Below are 21,089 nucleotides of genomic sequence, written 5' to 3'. Positions count from 1 at the left end.
GCGAATCCGCCCACGGGCAAGCTGCCTGGGAACGGCGAGCGAAAGCGTCGCCCCCCCTCCCCCGAGCAGGAAGAAGGAGCCGTGCTAGTAGGGGGAGTGCAGTAAGCAGGACCAGCGGCAGCCAATCAGCAGACACCGTTTGTTTGGCTCCTTAATGACTGACGCGCTCAAACATAGCTTTTAGCCTCCGGTTGGATTCACCTGAAGTGGGTGTGAAGGATCCTGCGAGGCCATGGGGGGGCGCCGCCGGGGTGCAGAGTAGGGGCGCCGCCGGGGTGCAGAGTAGGGGCGCCGCCGGGGTGCAGAGTAGGGGCGCCGCCGGGGTGCAGAGTAGGGGCGCCGCCGGCGTGCAGAGTAGGGGCGCCGCCGGCGTGCAGAGTAGGGGCGCCGCCGGCGTGCAGAGTAGGGGCGCCGCCGGGGTGCAGAGTAGGGGCGCCGCCGCCGTGCAGAGTAGGGGCGCCGCCGGCGTGCAGAGTAGGGGCGCCGCCGGCGTGCAGAGTAGGGGCGCCGCCGGCGTGCAGAGTAGGGGCGCCGCCGGCGTGCAGAGTAGGGGCGCCGCCGGGGTGCAGCGTAGGGGCGCCGCCGGCGTGCAGAGTAGGGGCGCCGCCGGGGTGCAGCGTAGGGGCGCCGCCGGCGTGCAGAGTAGGGGCGCCGCCGGGGTGCAGCGTAGGGGCGCCGCCGGCGTGCAGAGTAGGGGCGCCGCTGGGCAAATGGGAGCCACTCCTCCAGCCTGTCAGATAAGGTGGCGGCCGTCCTTTCCTCGCCACCCCAGAAGTGTGAACTTCGCACATCTCCATGAAGTGATTGATAAAAGCAGGCTGGTGTTTTATCGTTTGTGTAATTGCTTAATGGTAGAGGAACGGGCCAAACAGCCTAATGAAATTGATTGCATGTGTTGTCTGTGGTTGGAGCAGATTTATGAGAGGAACAAGGGAGTTAATTGCTCCCCCCCCCAAGCTCCGTAGGAGTGTGGTGGTATTTTTCTTTGTGGTTCCCACTGTTGAGTATTTAAGCCGCGAGTGTTTAGTGCATGCGACACATAATCAGGTGTGTCCTGGAGGGGGGGGGTCATGGGTTCATGCTCTCTGGCTGGTTCCACATCTACTTGTGGCTGGAGTGATGTTAGCAGCAGATATGATGATACTCGTCTGGAGGACTGATGGACTCTGCCTGCCATCGGCTGTCGTGCCACTTTAATGTAGCGGGGGAGTCTGACACAGGAAATGGCCCCTATCGAATGGGGGGGGGGTTTCTCATTTCCTCCCAGGCTCCTAGCCAATCAAAATCATTGATCCTCCACTTCCAATCAATCATTGGCACCCCTCTTCTTGTGAAGCCCCCCCATTAGGCTTAGATTGGCTCAGGGGGTGTCAGTACGTGGCTGATTTACCACTCAAGTGTCTCGCTGTGGCTTCACTTCCTGTCGGCTGGGGTGGTGATGGCAAGCAGAGGCTGGTCCTCGCGGAGGGTAGCAGATGTGTTTGATGTCGCAGCAGCTGTGCGTGGACAGTGATCGATGTTGGAAATTATCAGCACTGACTCCATCTTCCCAAAACCGTCCAGCAGGTTAACGCTGTAACACCTACAGACGAATGACCAGCAGGTTAACACTGTAACACCTACAGACGAATGACCAGCAGGTTAACGCTGTAACACCTACAGACGGATGACCAGCAGGTTAACGCTGTAACACCTACAGACGAATGACCAGCAGGTTAACGCTGTAACACCTACAGACGGATGACCAGCAGGTTAACGCTGTAACACCTACAGACGAATGACCAGCAGGTTAAGGCTGTAACACCTACAGACGGATGACCAGCAGGTTAAGGCTGTAACACCTACAGACGGATGACCAGCAGGTTAACGCTGTAACACCTACAGACGAATGACCAGCAGGTTAAGGCTGTAACACCTACAGACGGATGACCAGCAGGTTAAGGCTGTAACACCTACAGACGGATGACCAGCAGGTTAAGGCTGTAACACCTACAGACGAATGACCAGCAGGTTAACGCTGTAACACCTACAGACGAATGACCAGCAGGTTAACGCTGTAACACCTACAGACGGATGACCAGCAGGTTAAGGCTGTAACACCTACAGACGGATGACCAGCAGGTTAAGGCTGTAACACCTACAGACGGATGACCAGCAGGTTAAGGCTGTAACACCTACAGACGGATGACCAGCAGGTTAATGCTGTAACACCTACAGACGAATGACCAGCAGGTTAAGGCTGTAACACCTACAGACGGATGACCAGCAGGTTAAGGCTGTAACACCTACAGACGGATGACCAGCAGGTTAACGCTGTAACACCTACAGACGAATGACCAGCAGGTTAAGGCTGTAACACCTACAGACGGATGACCAGCAGGTTAAGGCTGTAACACCTACAGACGGATGACCAGCAGGTTAAGGCTGTAACACCTACAGACGAATGACCAGCAGGTTAACGCTGTAACACCTACAGACGAATGACCAGCAGGTTAACGCTGTAACACCTACAGACGGATGACCAGCAGGTTAAGGCTGTAACACCTACAGACGGATGACCAGCAGGTTAAGGCTGTAACACCTACAGACGGATGACCAGCAGGTTAAGGCTGTAACACCTACAGACGGATGACCAGCAGGTTAATGCTGTAACACCTACAGACGGATGACCAGCAGGTTAAGGCTGTAACACCTACAGATGGATGACCAGCAGGTTAAGGCTGCAACACCTACTGATGAATGACTAGCTGGTCAACGCTGTAGAAACTAATAACAGACGAGCTGCTGGTTAATTTACGCTGATGCCGCAAGCAGCTCAGTCTCTGATTGATTAAAAGTGTCACGTGTCCTGATTGCTGACGTTTACCGCTCCCCGCCTGCCGTGGCATCTCCAGCCTCATCTCTCATCCAGAGGAGACCTTCTCACTGTCTGTTTGTGGTACTCCATGTTTACGGGGAAGACCACTCAGGGCTTTTCAGCAGCTTGCCCCCTCCTGCCTAAATACCCCCTGCCCCCATCCCTGGTTATGATGCCAAGCCTCATCGTCTCGGTGGCTGCTGGGGGGAGGCTCTGCTGGCCTGCCGGCAGGGCTGACAGGTTGAAGGGCGATTTGGGGAGAGCGGAGTGTCAGGGCACTGTTGAGGACTGGGCTGTTCAATTGGGCTTCAACTGATTCCTCTGCATGTCAGAAACCAACAACTTAATAAGCAGAAAGTGTGCAGAAGATTGCCCCCCCCCCCCCAAAACTGCTCTTTCCCATCTTTTGCCTTAGTTCCTGTGAAAACGGCCGGCGAGGTCTCGACTCCTGTGCCTACACTTTGTGTGAGTATAATTTTGAGTTTTTGTTAATAAGCCTCTTTCCCAGCCTGGGCTGTCTCTGATGGGCAGACGGCATTTCTCAGTTTCTGTCAGACGCTCGGAGGACCTGGAGCAGAACCAAAGGTCTGCAGCCCTGACAGGTTGAGATGTTCCAGTGTCTCTGAAGCCTTCAGCTGGCCCTCGAAACATCACGTAGCTTTGGCTTTAATAGCATGTCGGCCTCTGTAACGGGCTGCGTTTATGGCTCCCGAGGTTCTATCCACGAACCGGGTCGGCGGGGGGCGTTTTCGCCAGTCCTGATAACGCTTTCGCACCTCCCTTGACAAAACGCCTTCGCCCACCACCGACGCCTCTGGCTCGTGTGGTCCTCTGAACCGTGGAAAATGAGCAATGGACGACCTCTGCTGTAGATGCTGATCCGGACTTGTAGACCCTCCAGGGCCACTGTGCTCTGTGGACCGGCCGGGACGGACCATTTCCATGCCATGAGGATGGCTTGACTGGCAGTCTCCTCTGTCCTTCTCCTCCCGGCTACCGTCTGCCATGGTGAGGGACGTTTTCATGTGGGTCCATAGCGAGTAAATGACTGTGAGGCGATCACTGCGATGTCCGTGCAGTGGGGGGGGGTGGGGGGGGGGTGCATGCGATTGGCTCCATGCTTCGATTGCTTCGTCACACCTGACATGGGTTGATTATACTGCCTGCATATGAAGAAAGCCTGTAATTTCTCACCCATTTGTGGACGGCTTCCCACGTCAGGTTGCCCTTGGATTTCCAAACTGTTGTCGAAAACCTTTTAAGAAGCAATTTATAAACAGCGAACAAATGATTTGTGGGCTTTGGCTGATTTTGCAGGATGTCAAAACCCAATGACTTAATAAGCAGATAGAAAGTTGTGCCACACATTTCCCTCTCAAGGTTTTGTTGTGGACTTTGTGACATACAAACATTGGCTCAACCAGGCATTGTAAAGGGTCATTTTCAAAACCTGCTTCAGGTTTTACTAATTTTAAGTACTTCGTTCCTTGTGGATAGTGAAATGCTTGGTGGAGTGAATAATGACTCCAACAGAGAGATATTCCTTCCTTTTCTGGTTCTTTTCTTTTTGTTATCTTCCCATTTTATGAATGTTTTCTCTGTCTGCAAGCTTATTTTCTTCACTTTCCCATGTCTTTCCTGCTTCCCAGGTCTTTCTTTCCAGTTTTCCATCTGTTTCCTTTCCTGTTTCCAATATATTTCCTTCCTCCTTTCCTTCCAATATATTTCCTTCCAGGTATTTCCTTCCTGCTTTCCTTCCAGTTTTCCCTGTTTCCTTCCTATTTCCCATATATTTTCTTCCTGCTTCCCAGGTCATTCCTTCCTGTTTCCCATGTGTTTCCTTCCTGTTTTCCCTGTTTCCTTTCTGTTTCCCTTATATTTCCTTCCTGCTTTCCTAGGTCCTAGACCTAGACTTTCCTTCCTGTTTCCTAGGGCTTTTCTTGCTGCTTCCCCCAGTTTTTCCTGTTATCCTGCTTTTTTCAGGCTAACACCTGTCTCCTCTTGTTCTCAGGGTGCCCCCAAGCCCATTGCCACAGAGCCCTGCTCGGGGGGCAAAGCGGCCGTGCTCACCGTCTTTATGTGCCTCCCCCGTGGGCCCACAGGCGTGCCCCCACCCGGCCAATCTGGTGAGTGCCTCGCTCTTGCGTGTGTGTATGTACACTACATAGAAAGACATGCACACACACGTGTGGCTGAGAAACACAAATAGACATGGAGGCACACACACACACATTCTCAGAGATGGCTGCACTATCCTCGTGCACGGGCACCCTGATTAGAGCAGAGCAGGACAGAGAGGCAGCTGAAAGGGCAGGAAGGAGAGTGTGGCGTCAAGGCAGGTCAGCGAGGTCCAGCAGCTGCCGGCAGTCTGGAGCTCCGCGGTTTGGATCACGGGTCCCTAACTGGGAGCTTGTGTCTTTAAGACTCCAGGAGGTGGTCAGTATTTAACCTGATTTTGCTCTAGTGAAACATCCTTTGTATTGACACAGTGAATTAAAGGTGATTGCTGTCATGGCTGCTGGAACACCATGGTTTTCAGCTTGTCTCTGGGAGCTCGTCGCCTCAGCCGCCTTCGCTACGCCCGGCCCACATGCCTGTGAGCTGCCTCTGTTTTCTGCTTTTATGAATTAATAATGCTGACGGAAGAAACGCAGATTTGCTGTTCCAAGCTCAAACTCCATTATCGCTGACTTCTCTCTGGAAGAATGACACCGGTCTGCAGTTTCTGGAGCCCAAAAGCTTTGTGGAACTTCAAAAACGGGGGCTGCTGTTGATGAGGTTGAAGAAGCCCCCCAGGGTGTGAGCCAGTCACACTCCTCCTGAGCTTCTACATGCTGCTGATAGTGTTTGGCCAGAGGGCTTCATGGGCCTGCTTCCTGTGTCTGAGAGGTCGGCCAGGCTGGGCACCAGCCACACCCCCTACGTCATCTGTGCCCCTCCTCAAACAAACCACACCCCCTACGTCATCTGTGCCCCTCCTCAAACAAACCACACCCCCTGCATATCATCTGTGGCCCTCCTCAAACAAACCACACCCCCTACGTATCGTCTGTGGCCCTCCTCAAACAAACCACACCCCCTACGTATCGTCTGTGGCCCTCCTCAAACAAACCACACCCCCTACGTATCGTCTGTGGCCCTCCTCAAACAAACCACACCCCCTGCATATCATCTGTGGACCTCCTCAAATAAACCACACCCCCTACGTATCGTCTGTGCCCCTCCTCAAACAAACCACACCCCCACGTATCATCTGTGTCCCTCCTCACACAAACCACACCCCCTACATGTCATCTGTGCCCCTCCTCACACAAACCACACCCCCTGCATATCATCTGTGGCCCTCCTCAAATAAACCACACCCCCTACGTATCGTCTGTGCCCCTCCTCAAACAAACCACACCCCCACGTATCATCTGTGTCCCTCCTCACACAAACCACACCCCCTACATGTCATCTGTGCCCCTCCTCACACAAACCACACCCCCTACATGTCATCTGTGCCCCTCCTCAAATAAACCACACCCCCTACATGTCATCTGTGCCCCTCCTCACACAAACCACACCCCCTACATGTCATCTGTGCCCCTCCTCACACAAACCACACCCCCTACATGTCATCTGTGCCCCTCCTCACACAAACCACGCCCCACCTCCTTCCACTAGCTGTGACTTGCCCTCCAATTTACCCAACAGCCACATCTTATGTCAACAGCAGCTCTATTGTCGCACTCAGCCCCGCCCCCACCTTCTCCAAAAACCTAAGCCCCCCCACCAGTGACGCCACTCTCATCGTGAAGACAATTGTTGCCGACCTGAATGTATTCCCGGCTGAATAGTGGTCCTTCAGACCCGCTCACTCTGACAAGGCAATTCGCTTCTCAAGCTTAATGAGTGTCTGTTTATTCCGTCTGTGCCGTGTTTGTGACAGGACAGCAAAGAGGAATTACCCAAACAAAAGCGCCCCCCCCCCCCCCCCCCCTCGTTTCAGCCCTAGAGAGCAGGTTCCCGTCTGCATGGTCTCCTTGAAGCATATCAACAATCAGATCAGCAGTTAGTGTGATTCAAGGTCAGGTCTGACAGCCGGGGGGGAATCGTGTGCCACTGCGGCCCCCCACCCAGCGGGGACATTGACTCAGGCGTGATGTCACGCGTGCGGCCGTGTTCTTCAGTGAGCCAGGCTGTGGCACTCCCAGCGGCGGGGGACTAGATGTGGACACCAGGGGTGTTGGATCTGGTCCCATAGTGCTCTTATCAGTGTAGCCACTGGAGTCAGGGCATCTGTCCTTCGAGGAATCCTGAAAATCTTGACAAATCTCGACCCCAGAATGCTGTAACCAGGGACTTGATACTGCATAAGTGATGTCCCCTTGTCAAATTTGAAGATGCTGACATCGCAGTTCATGTCCATAAGTCACTGCTGAGTGTAAACATGGTTTTTAGAATGAAATGTTAATGTGCTAAAATAAAATCATTCGTTTTAGCTGCTCTGTGTTGCTGCCACAGGCTGGAGGTCAGGTTCTGTCTGACAGTTTCGGGATAGAGCCACTCCTTTTGAGTAATGCAGACACTTCATATTATACAAGTCTGGGATCAGAGACCCATCTGAAGTCACAGGAATGTTCAAGGGCAGTGCATGGCTCAGGGGTTCGAGTTCTGCACCCGTGTCTGGAGGGTTGTGATTTGAAATCCCATGACCTGCAGAGTAACCATATCAACACTGGAGCCTTTAGCAAGGACCTTAAACCCAATGGCTCTGGGAATACCGGCCATGTACTTTGATGCTGACTAGTAGGTCTCTGGACAAAAGCGTCGGAATAATCGGAATGCTCATCACTGGAATTAGCAACTCCTGCCATCCGAGCGATTCACTTGTCGAAAAATGTAATTAGCATGCGGACACGTGCACTGCCCCACCACGCCTCCTCTTCTCAAAGATGGGGCGTCGCCACACCATTGGCCACGTGGATGATGTCGACACGTGGGATTGCTGGTAAAGAGGGGTGTTCTCCGTGTTGCTGGTAAAGAGGGGTGTTCTCCGTGTTGCTGGTAAAGAGGGGTGTTCTCCGTCCACCCTGCTGTGTGAGGGACACGTGGGCGACTCGGGCGGCTGCGCTAGCATGGTTCAGCACTTCACCCCCCACTCCTTTTTGGGAAAACATGCTGCTTCTGTGGTTTTGCCTCAATGCGGTAAATCCCAGGTAATCCAGTTGCTGTGGTTAGCCAGATCGAGTGTGTGTGTGTGTGACTGTGTGTGTGTGTATATGTGCGTGTGTGTGTCTGTGTGTGCGTATGTGTGTGTCTGTGTCTGTGTGTGTCTCTGTGTCTGTGTGTAAACCCACGCCATGCTGCCCTGCCAGGCCCAGGTGGCTCCTTGGAGGATTTCTCTGTATCGGGAATGTGGCTCTTAAATTATTGAGTAGGACGGAGGAGTCAGCGCAGAGCAGCATGCTCAATACAGGACAGCAGTGCCACACACACACACACACACACACACAAACACACACACAGACACACATACACACACAGACACACACAGCTTTCCCATAATGCCCCTGTGCCCTCAGGCATCGCCATCGCCAGTGCCCTGGTTGACACCTCGCAGCAGAAACCTGCCGACTTCAAGGAGAAGAGTCTGGGTCTGAAGAGCCGCAAGCCGCACCCCCCCCTGCACCAGGGCACCTGCGTCTGAGCCTGCGCGCCGGAGTCCCCCCCTCCTCCCGCCCCTCCTCTTCCGCCTGCTCCGGGGCTACTCCATTTCCCGGCTTCCTCCTGAGGAAGCTCAGGTCCGAATCCTGTCAGCCCCCCCGCCCACCCACCTAGGCCTGGACTGACAGGGTCTCTCTGTTGTGTTTTTGTTCTTAGCACGGGGGGCCGCCACCCGCCCCCACCCGGCGCAGTAGCTGTCGAAAGCTGAACCGTCTTTATCATGTATAAGAGGAAAAGCATGTTCCGTTTTTAAGTGGTTTTTGTACGGCTGCCTTCTGTTTTTCTGTCCTTTTTGTATGACATTCTCTGGCTGGATGCCAGGACATCTCCCAGGACCGGACCAGACCTAAATCTGCTGCAGAGATGGATACCCTTCACCCCCTCCCTCCCAAGGACGAATGACCCAAGCAGGAGTCAAAGGTCAATTGAGCAGCTCACCACTTGGTTCCTCTGGTCACCTTGTCAGTTCCAAGTGCCCCCACCCCCACTGCCTTGCTTGGAGGGTGGAGATTGTGCCGTCCTGGAATTCTGAAAGGTTCCAGGAGCAGCCTGTTGCTTGGTGGGAGGCCCGTCGCCCTAGCAACTGGTGAGCAGCGTCAGCCGTGAGGGAGCGCGATCGCCCTGCACTCGGCCTTTCGGGGGAGCGTGACGGACTCCTGAACACTCTTCCGCAGGATGGAGCGTACCTTCCTGTCGCTGATGTCCTCGATGTTGTCAGGTTGTTTTATCCCTTGTTGTTGTTGATTTGGTTTTAATAGTGGATGATGCTGCATGCAGGGAACAGATCTGCTCTCTTATCCATGACGATGGCGACGATGATAATGATGAAGATGAAGTGTAGGTTGTTAGTTACTCCTTTTTATTAGTGGTGGACGAAAGTACCGGCCCATGTTACATGGCCCAGGTACTGCTGTAATGAGTCTGCCCAGCCTTCTGGGGGCGCTGCAGTCACACACATATCTTTTCACCTCATCCTCAACATGCCTTCTATCGTTTACCTGTGTCAAGCTGTCATGGTTACTTAAATATCGTATGCATACTGTATGTAGGTCATTGGGGTCGCGTCACGCAGCACAGCGCTGCTATGAAGAAACACCCATCAGGCCATGCTGGGAAATAAAGAGTTACAGCGCAGTGTGACTCTCCGTCCTCCTGAGGGTCCTTTTATCTCGGCTGTGAATGTCACCTCTTGGCGTCACGCGTCTGTTTTTAATGTGAATATGACAGATAAGCTCTCGGTAATGTGCTGGCACTGGCTCGGGCGCTGTGGATCAGGGCCGCCGTGAACGGCGCGCACGGCCAGCCGGGCTGGAGCTCTGCTCTGGGGGACGTGCTTACAGACAGGAGGGGAAGCCAACGGCGGCGCGTGGAGAAGGCGGCGTCTAGCCTGTGCAGAGCGAGTGCCGGCTTCCCCGCCGCCGTCGTGGATGTCATGTTTGCCAGTGTTCCTTGGAGGTCACTCCCCCCCGCCTGTGTCCGCCTGCCTCCCCTCCCCCACCGCCACCCCCCGGAACTGTTACACTAAGCTACCCAAGGCACAGCCCTGCCTCTAAAGGGCATATTTACTCCCGGGCCCCGGAGCGCCACCTACTGTCAGTTTGAGTCACGTCGAATTTGAAATAGTTTCACTAACTGACAGTTAAATGTTTAAAAAATAAAAAATAAAAAAAAGATCGCTGACGGGTTGCTCTCTTAGTATGATTTTTTGCCGTTAGTCGGTTAAGTTAGAGGCCTCATTTTTAACCGTGAAGAGAGCATTCAGTTTAAACAGACTGCCAAAAGCGTGGCCGCCCCCGCCCCCGCCCCCGGGCACACACGGCCTCCTCCGGTCACCTTCCTTTGTTTTGTATGTTATGAATAAATCTGTATCAATGTTCTCTATGTAATGAACAAAATTACGATGTAAAATAAAATGTTTAAAAATGGGAGTGTGGAAAGGGTGTGATTCTCAGGTGCAGTGTGGGTCCGATGGGATCCGGCTGCTCTATAGGTACCTGCATGTCACCTGCAGTGTGCCTCATGTTTCTGGGCCCCCACTAGTGTAAATGACTGTTTGTTCCCCCAGACCTTGGGGTCTGCACACAAACACGTGGTTTGTTAGGTGGTAAAGTCTGCCATTGCATGTGACCCCCCTCACACGGAGCCTTTCATAGAGCGGTTCAGTTCACGGTAAGCCATTTGAAACTTTACCCATAATACTCTAGTGCCTAGGTGCCCCTAATGCCCCCACAGTGCCCTGTCAAGATGTGTCCAGCTTTGGTACTCAGACCTCGTGAGTCTGCAGTGGTCACTTGCTTTAATCCCGAGGTCCTGAGATGTTCAAGCTGGAGGTTAAAGACATGTTCCTGTAAAATGTTACAGTGTTGACATGGTTTTAATTTGCTTTTGCTTGTCTCCCTCAGCTCCATCATGTAATGTAATCCTGTCTGTCCACATACCCCTGCATAAAAGCCTGTGAACAATTAAAGCTGATCTTCTCTTGGACTCAGCAGTGGAGCTGATAGAGGCCCCCCGGCCGCTCGCCCGCACGCGTACTCCCTGCGCGGTAACGGCACACTGACAGAGGCCCCCCGGCCGCTCGCCCGCACGCGTACTCCCTGCGCGGTAACGGCACACTGACAGAGGCCCCCCGGCCGCTCGCCCGCACGCGTACTCCCTGCGCGGTAACGGCACACTGACAGAGGCCCCCCGGCCGCTCGCCCGCACGCGTACTCCCTGCGCGGTAACGGCACACTGATAGAGGCCCCCCGGCCGCTCGCCCGCACGCGTACTCCCTGCGCGGTAATGGCACACTGATAGAGGCCCCCCGGCCGCTCGCCCGCACGCGTACTCCCTGCGCGGTAACGGCACACTGATCATGTTCTCTCCAGGACGCTCACCCGCCCGCTTGCCTGCACGCAGGCTCCCAGTGCCATAATGGCACACTGATCGTGTTCGCCGGCACGCATACTCCCAGCGCTGCAATGGCACAGTAATCGTGTTCCCTCCGGGCCGCTTGCCTGCACGGACGCTCCCGGTGCCGTAACGGCACACTGATCATGTTCCCTCCGGGCCGCTTGCCTGCACGGACGCTCCCGGTGCCGTAACGGCACACTGATCGTGTTCCCTCCGGGCCGCTTGCCTGCACGCAGGCTCCCGGTGCCGTAACGCCACACTGATCGTGTTCCCTCCAGGACGCTCACCCGCCCGCTTGCCTGCACGGACGCTCCCGGTGCCGTAACGGCACACTGATCGTGTTCCCTCCGGGCCGCTTGCCTGCACGGACGCTCCCGGTGCCGTAACGGCACACTGATCGTGTTCGCCGGCACGCATACTCCCAGCGCTGCAATGGCACAGTGATCAAGGTCCCCGCCAGCCGCATGCCCCAACACATGCTCCCCAAAGAAGATGACGGCTGAAAGGCTGCGATTGTGCTGCTTAAAGGGGCTGAGGTCCCTGCTTTTGGTCCCTGCTTTTGGGGACAGGCACCGTGTCCTTTACTGGATTCATTACTCTGCAAATGTCAGCCTGCTGAACTAATTAGGCAGTTTCTGCTTCTCACTGAAGTCGGCTTTAAAGTACCATGAAGAAAACCTTCCAATCATGGGAGCTCAGCTGCCAGTTATCAGTTTACCCATGACTCTGTTTACTGCCCTGACATTAAACTCTGTTCTTCTTGACCACTGTGACTCTTAACTCTGTAGCCTTTTTCTTCCGTGACTCTGCCCTTTATGACTCTTCACCCTATTCCCCTTTTCCCTGTGACTCTCCACCCTGTTACCTTCGACCCTCTCTGACCCCCTTGTTTCCTGGACCAGCCCGGAGCCCAGTTCAGCTGTAGCCTGTTCTCACGCCCCGGCTCTGACTACGTCTGTGTGTCCCTCCCCAGAGGATTCTGGTCCAGAACCTGAAGACCAGGCGTGTTGTGTTGCTTTGCTCTTACATCACGCGACGTGGCAGCCTCCAGCAGAGCGTAGCAGAAGGAGCGCAGGCGGGGGTGCCTTCATGGAAACAGCCCCCACTAAATCAGACTGTCTGGGGCCAGCATTAGGTCCTATTAATGGCCCTGATTTACTGGTAATACAGGGCGGCCAGGGGGCAGCGGATTGATGACTTAGCACAAGTTTGTTGTGTTTGCATGTGTGGCTACAGACCTGTTAGTGGGGGGGTCTCTGCTCTCGTGAGGTCAGCCTATTGCGTATGCATGGGCTTGCAGGCACAGAGGGCATCACCCACAGTCTCCCAAAGGCGCGGCTGCTCTCGTGAGGTCAGCCTATAGCTTTTCCATGGCCCGGCCGCCTCCGTGCGGTTTGGAAGCTGCCATCATGTCGGTCACATGGATGATATAGTGCCCTAGCTTGCAGCCCCTTGCTCTTGGGGGAGTCGCGGCGAGCGGCCCAGTCCAGCCCCGTCAGGACATTGTAGCCACAGAGGTTGGCCGGGTCAGCACCGTCATTGTGTGGAGTGAGTCATATACGAGAAGAGCGTGTGGGATGCCGGTGACGTGCAGCGGCCCGTGGGAGAGCCGGAATGTCACCGGGAATGTCACCGGGAATGTCACCGGGAATGACCGTGTCACCCCTCCCACTTAGTACGCTCTGTGGGCTCCTCCTCCCCTTTCTTCCACTCTATCCATCTCCCCATTGTGCCCTTCCTCTCCTCTGTTTACCAGCCTACATTCCTCTGCCTTTTACTCACGTCCTCTTCCTCATCTTCGTCCTCCTCTCTTTGTTTCTGGAAGGTCCCCAAATAACGGGGGCATAGGCGGCCGCGGTGTGGCAGTCTCTCTGGCAGCAGCCTCATGCTGACGGCTCCCCTGTGGTCTGCACCGTTCATGGTCTCAGGTTTGAGTGTGACGCACTGTGTGTTTTTTGTAAACCCAGCGCTTTAACATTATGTATCTCTGGCTTTTCCATGGAGAGCTTTGGCGCCTGCTGGATGGAGGATCAGATCAGGGCTGCCCTGCGAGGCCTTTCAGAGGCCCTGGACACCCCTGGCTTCTCCCACCTGCTGAACCTGCCGCTCTGTGCTCATCTGCTGCTAATAACTCCAGACTGTGAGATGAACATTCCTCAGTCCTCTCCATGATCTGCTCTCCCAAGCAAACATACCCCTTGACATTTTCCCCTCGATGTCAGATACTAGCAGATGGTGTGATGTAGTGATCCAGGGGAGGGGCAATAAGACCCCCCTCCCCCCCCCCCCTTCCCACCCTGTGTCCACCTTCTGGCTCATTAGGTGGGAGGTCTTGGGGCGCTAATGAGGTAATGTGTGTCCCTCAGTAGAGGAGACCCCTGGGACTGGTACAGGTGGCCTTCTGCATGCACTCTACTGGGAGGATGAGTTTGTCACTGAGAACCTAGATAAATTGCTTCAATTATACAGTTTAATTAGTTCAATTGAGGGATTAAGTGTTGAAGTAGATGGGGAGTCCGCGGCCCCTGGGACCTGTTCAGGAGCCATGGCAAGAATGCCGGTGTGACGGATGGGCATCCGGTCGCTATTAACATGCCTGAAGCTGGCCGGCCTCTGCTCCGCTCACTCCTGACGGTCCGGTTTTGCTTTCCGACTGCTCGTCACGGACGTGAAGCGTGACAGGAAGTGACTGTGTCTCATCGTGCTCACGCTTCATCATGAGTGAGAATGAAGGTTGGCGTGCCAACCACGAAGAGAGTGGTGATTAACATCTGTGCGAGGCATCCGGGATGGGAGGGCTGCTCCGTGCGACGGCCTCCTTCTTCTTGACGTGCTCCATGTGATGGCCAGTTGTTCTTCATGTGTTCAGGGATGGAGTCCACGACAGTGAGCCATGACCACACAGAAGCGTCACTCAGTGCCGGTTACAGGGAGACGGAAACACTGCATCCAGTGCTGAATTTTCCCATGGGGGGTTTGGGGGGTTCTCCTTCACTCTGGCTGTTACGAAGCTCCCCTGCTGTCATGGTTACGGTGACGTCTGCTGCCTTATGCCACGTGACTATGCCTGGAGCCTCCAGCTTTGATCGCTTGCACGGCTTCGGCTGTGTCTGGGTTGGATCCTGGATGGTGGCTGAAATGGGGATTAGACTGGCAGCAGCGCCTTTAAGGCCATTTGCACTTGTGTTCACCCTGGCCTCTCCTCACAGAACCTGCAAATAATCCCAAATCCCCGCCGTTATCGCCGAGAAAAACCCGTGGTGATGGCAGCATAGACCCCCTCCCCCACACGCCTGCAGGATCCCTGCTGCCTCAAGGCATTGTGGGATCACAGCGTAATTGGTCAGTAATCTCTCTGCGCCCTCCTCTGACAGCATCCGATCTGCTGACCTTTGGCCCTGCAGTAATAACCGATGACTTCCTTTTAATATTACCCAGCTCCGTTGTACTTTTTTTCCACGAGAGGTAGATCAAAGAACATCGGCTGTGAGAGGTCAAAGTTTTCAATGAATAATTAATATAGTCATAACTTCCATCAGCAGGGTCAGCAGATCAAACGGCTGGGTGTCGCTCAGCGAGGGACCCCTCCTGCCCCCCCCCATCTGGGCCCTGACCATGCAGTTGGAGGCCGGAGATCATTAACTGCAGCAGTGCAGCGCGGTTGCTGCGGCACACGCAGGTGGAGGCGGCGACCGCGAGGCACTCGGAGATGCGGCCCGTTTCAGCTTCAGGCGGCCTGCTGGTACCCGGCGTCTCCTGTGACACTCCTGCAGATCAGTGCCCTGGTGAGCCCCTGTGCCCTCCGTGCAAACACACACAGTGACTCGCGTCTGCCTCCAGGTTAGACAGCATCTTCAGGAAAGTTCTCTCATCAGGACAGCAAAATGGACAAAAGAAGCATCTTATTTGAGTCCACATTTTGTTTATTCATTTCAAAGAACAGATTGTACATTTTCACAAGCTAAGAAGTAAATGTGGCAAATGGGTGAGTGATATTTTATTAGTTTTGTCAAGAAAAAAATGTTAGGATACAAACATCAAATGTCTGCTTTCCCTTGCAACCCCTCATCGTCCCTGCAGAGGGCAGTGCCACTTCCTGTCAGTGTACAGCCACTTCCTGTAAGTACAGAGCTCAAACACACCTTTTCCCAAGCTGCCAACAGAAAACATCTCCCAGTTTTTGGGATCATCGGGTGAGAAAGGGGTAGCGATAGGAACAGAAGCACAGAAGGACAGTGATGGTGGCTTGGATGAGGCCCCGCTGAGTGGTGGTGCTGGCCATGTTCTCATGGATGCCTTTAGGGGCTTGCTTACATCTTCTGACAGAACAAATACTTACATTAGAGAACTATATATATATTTATATATATATAAAATAAAAAACAAAACTTTTCCCTTGGTCCTTAAGGGAGAGTTAAATCATGTGGATTTATTGAGATGCTATTGATTTCCATTGAAACAAAAGGTTTCTCCAATTCAGTCATGTATTTGTATCCTGTTTAATGAAAAGACTTCTAAACAGATCACTGGGACACAGGCTGTGGACACACTAAGGTGGGAGGATGGCGTGTGATGGGATAGTGTGCTGGGCCGTGTAGGCAGGGCAGGAGGTCCAAGTGAACATGTTGAACCCCATCAGTGCACCAGAGTCCGAACCCCAGGGCAAGCTGGCAGGACAACCTCTAAAGTGGAACTGCAAAGACATCGGCGGGGCTCTCGAGAACGTTTAAAAGGACACTGTCGTCTTCTGTTTTTAGTCAGAATGATAATTATGTGCACAAGCACTTTTTCAGACAATCACTCTACTCAGGGGAATAATTAAATCTGATTTTCCGGTCGGGGAAAAAAAAAAGAAAATCACTTTGCAGAGATACGTCCAGCTGTGAAGAACAAACGAAGAAGTCAGTTTAGCTGCTGCCTCAATATCCATCTGCCCAGATGTGAGATTGTGGGATGGACTGCATGGTCTAAATCAGGATCTGTGGCCATTATGGTCCAGGTGAGGCAGAAATGTGGTCCCTGTGGTTCAGGTAAAAATGAGTCTCTGTGGTCTTGGTGAGAATGAGTCTCTGTGGTCTCTGTAGTTTGGGTGAGAATGAGTCTCTACGATCTTGGTCGTTTGGGGTCTTGGTGAGAATGAGTCTCTGTGATCTCTGGGGTCTGGGTGAGAATGAGTCTCTACGATCTTGGTCGTTTGGGGTCTTGGTGAGAATGAGTCTGTGATCTCTGGGGTCTGGGTGAGAATGAGTCTCTACGATCTTGGTCGTTTGGGGTCTTGGTGAGAATGAGTCTCTGTGATCTCTGGGGTCTGGGTGAGAATGAGTCTCTACGATCTTGGTCGTTTGGGGTCTTGGTGAGAATGAGTCTCTGTGATCTCTGGGGTCTGGGTGAGAATGAGTCTCTACGATCTTGGTCGTTTGGGGTCTTGGTGAGAATGAGTCTCTGTGATCTCTGGGGTCTGGGTGAGATCGGTTTTCTCTGGCCTTTGGGGTCCTTGCTGTCTAGGTGAGTTGTAGAGCTATGAGTTCGTCCCATGAAGCGAGAGCTTGAGGTCATGAGGATGAGTGTAGCACAGTGTAGGGGAGCAGCAGCCCTTCAGGGGACACTAACAGCAGAGAGGAGCAGGTCACATGTCACCTTCTCTCTTTCCTGCATTTGCCATCTCCATGATGGCAGACGAGGGAGGATAGATGTTTTTACATGTGCAGAAATCACAAGTTTGCCTGTATGAGAATAATAGCGCCCCCCACCTGGTCATGCAGCCCCCCCCCCCTCCCCTATTTCACGCTAATGCTGCTGCTCTGGGGCAGAGACTCAATGCGGCCTCATGTCAGAAAGCATGACAATGCGGGTTAACAAACTGCATGGGGGGGGTGGGGGGGGGATGGGCTTCTTTGTACAGGCGATCTGGCCCAGCGCCCCCAAGCAGCTAGGAGAGTGGGAGCAATAGCACCATCACCAGGAGCAACAGCAGGAGTCCCCCCTTGTGCAGGCCGGCGTGGGGGGCAGAGCAGTTCCGGAAGATGGCGTCCACAATGTCACCATCCTGCAAGCAGACGCGTCAGTCACCCATGGGCTCATCAGGGACACCAGGCCACGGGGCTGGAGGGGAAGGCTGAGGAGTGTGTGTGTCTGTGTGCGTGTACATGTGTGTGTGTCTGTGTGCGTGTGTGTGTGTCTGTGTGCGTGTACGTGTGTGTGTGTCTGTGTGCGTGTACGTGTGTGTGTGTGTGTGTGTGTGCGTGTACATGTGTGTGTGTCTGTGTACGTGTGTGTGTATGTATGTGTGAGTGTATGTATGTGTGAGTGTATGTATGTGTGTGTGTGTATGTATGTGTGAGTGTGTGTGTATGTGTGCGTGTACGTGTGTGTGTGTCTGTGTGCGTGTACGTGTGTGCGTGTCTGTGTGCGTGTACGTGTGTGTGTGTCTGTGTACGTGTGTGTGTGTCTGTGTGCGTGTACGTGTGTGCGTGTCTGTGTGCGTGTACATGTGTGTGTGTCTGTGTGCGTGTACATGTGTGTGTGTCTGTGTGCGTGTACATGTGTGTGTGTCTGTGTACGTGTACGTGTGTGTGTGTGTGTGCGTGTACATGTGTGTGTGTCTGTGTACGTGTGTGTGTGTGTCTGTGTGCGTGTACATGTGTGTGTGTCTGTGTACGTGTGTGTGTGTGTCTGTGTGCGTGTACGTGTGTGTGTGTGTCTGTGTGCGTGTACGTGTGTGTGTGTGTCTGTGTGCGTGTGTGTGTGTCTGTGTGCGTGTGTGTGTGTCTGTGTGCGTGTACATGTGTGTGTGTCTGTGTGCGTGTACATGTGTGTCTCAGTGCGTGTACGTGTGTGTGTGTGTCTGCATGTGTGTGAATAACCACTAAGAGACGTGAAAGGTCCAGCAGGCAGGGAGCGCTCTGCAGGAAAGCGCCTTCCTCACTGCTGCGTTATTCGGTGTCAGGTTTAAAGGGGTGAAATTGGTTTTCTCTGAATTAGCCTGGCTTGTGGCTGCGGTGTACTTTGAAAATGGCTTTTAATATTGACGAGGGCGATTGCGCGCCTGTCGGAGGCTGGGGGTTGTGGGCGCAGGGCCCCCGGGATGGGCGTATAAATGTCACCCCGCAGACTGACGCTGGCTTATCATGTACACTGACATTTAACGCACTTTCAATCGCAGCAGATAAGGTGGAAATCAAGTGTGGCCCCGCAAACACAGAAAAGCACAAACGCTATTTTAAATAACGTCTGCCTGCCCATTTGTCTGTCGCTCTGTATGTCTTTCTATCCATCCTTGTAGCTGTCTGTTTGTCTTTCCATCCGTATCTCTGTTTCTTTCCCTGTCTGTTTGTAAGTCTTTATGTTTGTCTGTCTCTCTCCCTGTCTCTGTATGTCTCCCCATGTCTCAGTTTGTCTCTGTCTTTTTCTCCCTCTCCCTGTTTCTGTCTGTCCATCTCTCTGTCTGTATCACCCTATATGTCTGTCTGTCTCTCTCCCTGTCTGACTCTCCTTGTCTTGGTCTGTCTATCTTTGCCTGTCTGTCTGTGTCTGTCCACACATCAGTCTAATAAACACTTCCGCCTCCCTGTGGGGTGAGGGAGCTCTCCAGGTCACACGTCTATTCCCAGCATGCCGTCTCTCTGGGTCACATGACTGTCCCCAGCATGCCATCTCTCCTCAGACGTTTGCGATCAATGGTTCTCTGCACACGTGTCATGGCCAGTTTCGGCAGGTGTTATCAGTACAGTGCCCGGGGCGGCTTTGAGCTCAGCACACAATTGCCTGGGCCTTTTTGAACACACTGAAAGTGGCCCAATTGATTTTTGGGGAAAAACACCATGTGACTGAGAGCTTCCCAACAGGGTGGCTGTGCAGCTGATCTGGGGCTTGGAAATGTGTGTTGAGCAGAGCCGAGAGGACAGGGGGGGGGGCGTGTCAAAGCAGACTATGCCGGGGTGGGGAGGGACTCACCATGCACAGCACTGGGTCAGTAGTGTTGTTCGACCTCAGCTTCTGGGCCTATGGGAGGCGAGAGAGGCAGGTCAAAGCAGCTTTCGCCCAATAGCGATAACCAAGCATTTTCAGCAGGTACATCTACTATTTCTGACGGCACAGAAGATCTCGCGCCCTTATGCTGAGGGAGGGTCTAGCTGGCCAGGGTGTGAGTGCCGACTGTTAAGAGGGCTTCAAGTAGTTGTGTATCTGCAGTAACGGTTGCATCACTTCCTGGGTGGCCCAGGTGGTCTATGGGTGGGGTCTGGGCCGCACCCCCGCACCAGTTCTGTCTCCAGGACCATCCAGGAGAGTGCTGTTATATCTAACGAGGATGCCGGCCACCTCGTGCACAGTGTGTGACAGGATGAGAGATGACAGGCCGCTCTGTCAGTGCTGTGGACGGGCCCCCGTGATGAAGCGCCTTCACCTGAGCCCAGCGCGCGATCGCAGCGCACACGCGCACGTAGCAGGGGAATAACAAGAAACTTCTGGAAAATAAGATAGAAGTGCGTGATTAATCACGCAGCAGGAGGTCCGCGCGACACAGAAAGTCAGACCGCATAAATCATATTAACACTATTAAACTAACGTGATAAATAGGGGCATTAAAAATATGGATGTGCATCTGATAGCATCGCGTTTTAAAAACAAACATTTAAGGTGGTTTTCCGCTTAAAAAGCGGAGGGGCGGCTTTTCCAGATAAAGCGGGATTCTGAAGGTCAGCAGAGCGGTGGGGCATCGCCCCCCCCCCCCCGCCCAATACCATCCACCCACAGAAGCACAGCGCCCCCTCCAGCTTGCAGCCGAAAGTGGTGATTTGCAGGAGATGTGAGAGATCATAGGCTAACAGGTTTCCTTGGGTTGTGTGGGAAAAAAACTTCAACTCACTGTGAGCACAAGTGGTGGACATAAATTACACGCCAAAGCATAGAAATTAACAAGAGTCTGAAGAAGAGCTACACCTCTTAGCTGTTATTGCAGCATGAAGTTGGAAACAAAGACTGTAGGACCAGCTCTTCTAGTTTTCTGGTCAGTCATAGGTATGAAATGTTACGGTGTAATTCCTTTAGCTTCATTAATCAGATCCACAAGCACTGTGATCTAACAGCAGATGAGGGCAGTTGTACAGACACCAAGCCCTCAGTCACTGGGGGTCCACAGGGCTCACTTCTGCGGCAGCAGCTTTTTTAAACAAAGGACTGATTTTTGGAAATGACTGAAATTAATGTGGTTATAAACACATCCTGAAGTCCTTAGATTAGCAGAATGGAAACGGGCCCTGGGAATGTGATGGGACAGAGTGAGAGAGAGAACTAGGATGAGCTTTGATGGACTGGTGCGCCCTGCCGGCTGGGGGCCAGCAATGTGTCCTTTTACCTGCAGGTTCCCACAGAAGTGGTACACGGAGCCACGGACGGTGTCGGGCCGGTGGGTGAACACGCTGAGATCCAGGTCATTGGGGGAGCGCTCCCCAGCTCTCTGCGACGGCGAGGCAGCTGCTGTCGAGCTGTGCACTGGGGGCACGGGCTGCCATACCCCCACGTCCGTACCGTTGCCGAACGCCTGGATGGCGCTCTCTGCAGGACACGGAGAGGAAGTGTCACCACACCAGCTTGTGCCACCTAAGCTGGGGCTTGTACTGCTTATTAT

The 21,089-nt window shown here is 53.6% G+C and overlaps 2 protein-coding genes across 2 annotated transcripts in view; one reads left to right on the top strand and one right to left on the bottom strand.

Annotated features, from left to right (window-relative positions):
* Nucleotides 1–10,492, top strand: part of atrnl1b (attractin-like 1b) — a 114,006-nt gene extending 103,514 nt beyond the window's left edge. The window contains exons 28-29 of the mRNA XM_072703792.1: nucleotides 4,869–4,983; nucleotides 8,425–10,492. Of these exons, the coding sequence (XP_072559893.1) occupies nucleotides 4,869–4,983; nucleotides 8,425–8,549 (240 nt within the window). The 3' untranslated portion in view covers nucleotides 8,550–10,492. The remainder of the gene's footprint in view (nucleotides 1–4,868; nucleotides 4,984–8,424) is intronic.
* Nucleotides 10,493–15,363: 4,871 nt separating this feature from the next.
* Nucleotides 15,364–21,089, bottom strand: part of gfra1b (gdnf family receptor alpha 1b) — a 40,729-nt gene continuing 35,003 nt past the window's right edge. Inside the window, exons 7-9 of the mRNA XM_023797031.2 lie at nucleotides 20,817–21,016; nucleotides 19,415–19,462; nucleotides 15,364–17,507 (exon numbers count right to left, since the gene is read on the bottom strand). Coding sequence (XP_023652799.1) covers nucleotides 17,391–17,507; nucleotides 19,415–19,462; nucleotides 20,817–21,016 — 365 coding nt within the window. The 3' untranslated portion in view covers nucleotides 15,364–17,390. The remainder of the gene's footprint in view (nucleotides 17,508–19,414; nucleotides 19,463–20,816; nucleotides 21,017–21,089) is intronic.

The sequence above is a fragment of the Paramormyrops kingsleyae genome, chromosome 20, assembly GCF_048594095.1.
Source record: "Paramormyrops kingsleyae isolate MSU_618 chromosome 20, PKINGS_0.4, whole genome shotgun sequence".
Lineage (NCBI taxonomy): Eukaryota > Metazoa > Chordata > Actinopteri > Osteoglossiformes > Mormyridae > Paramormyrops > Paramormyrops kingsleyae.
This window is presented reverse-complemented; position numbering and strand designations above follow the sequence as displayed.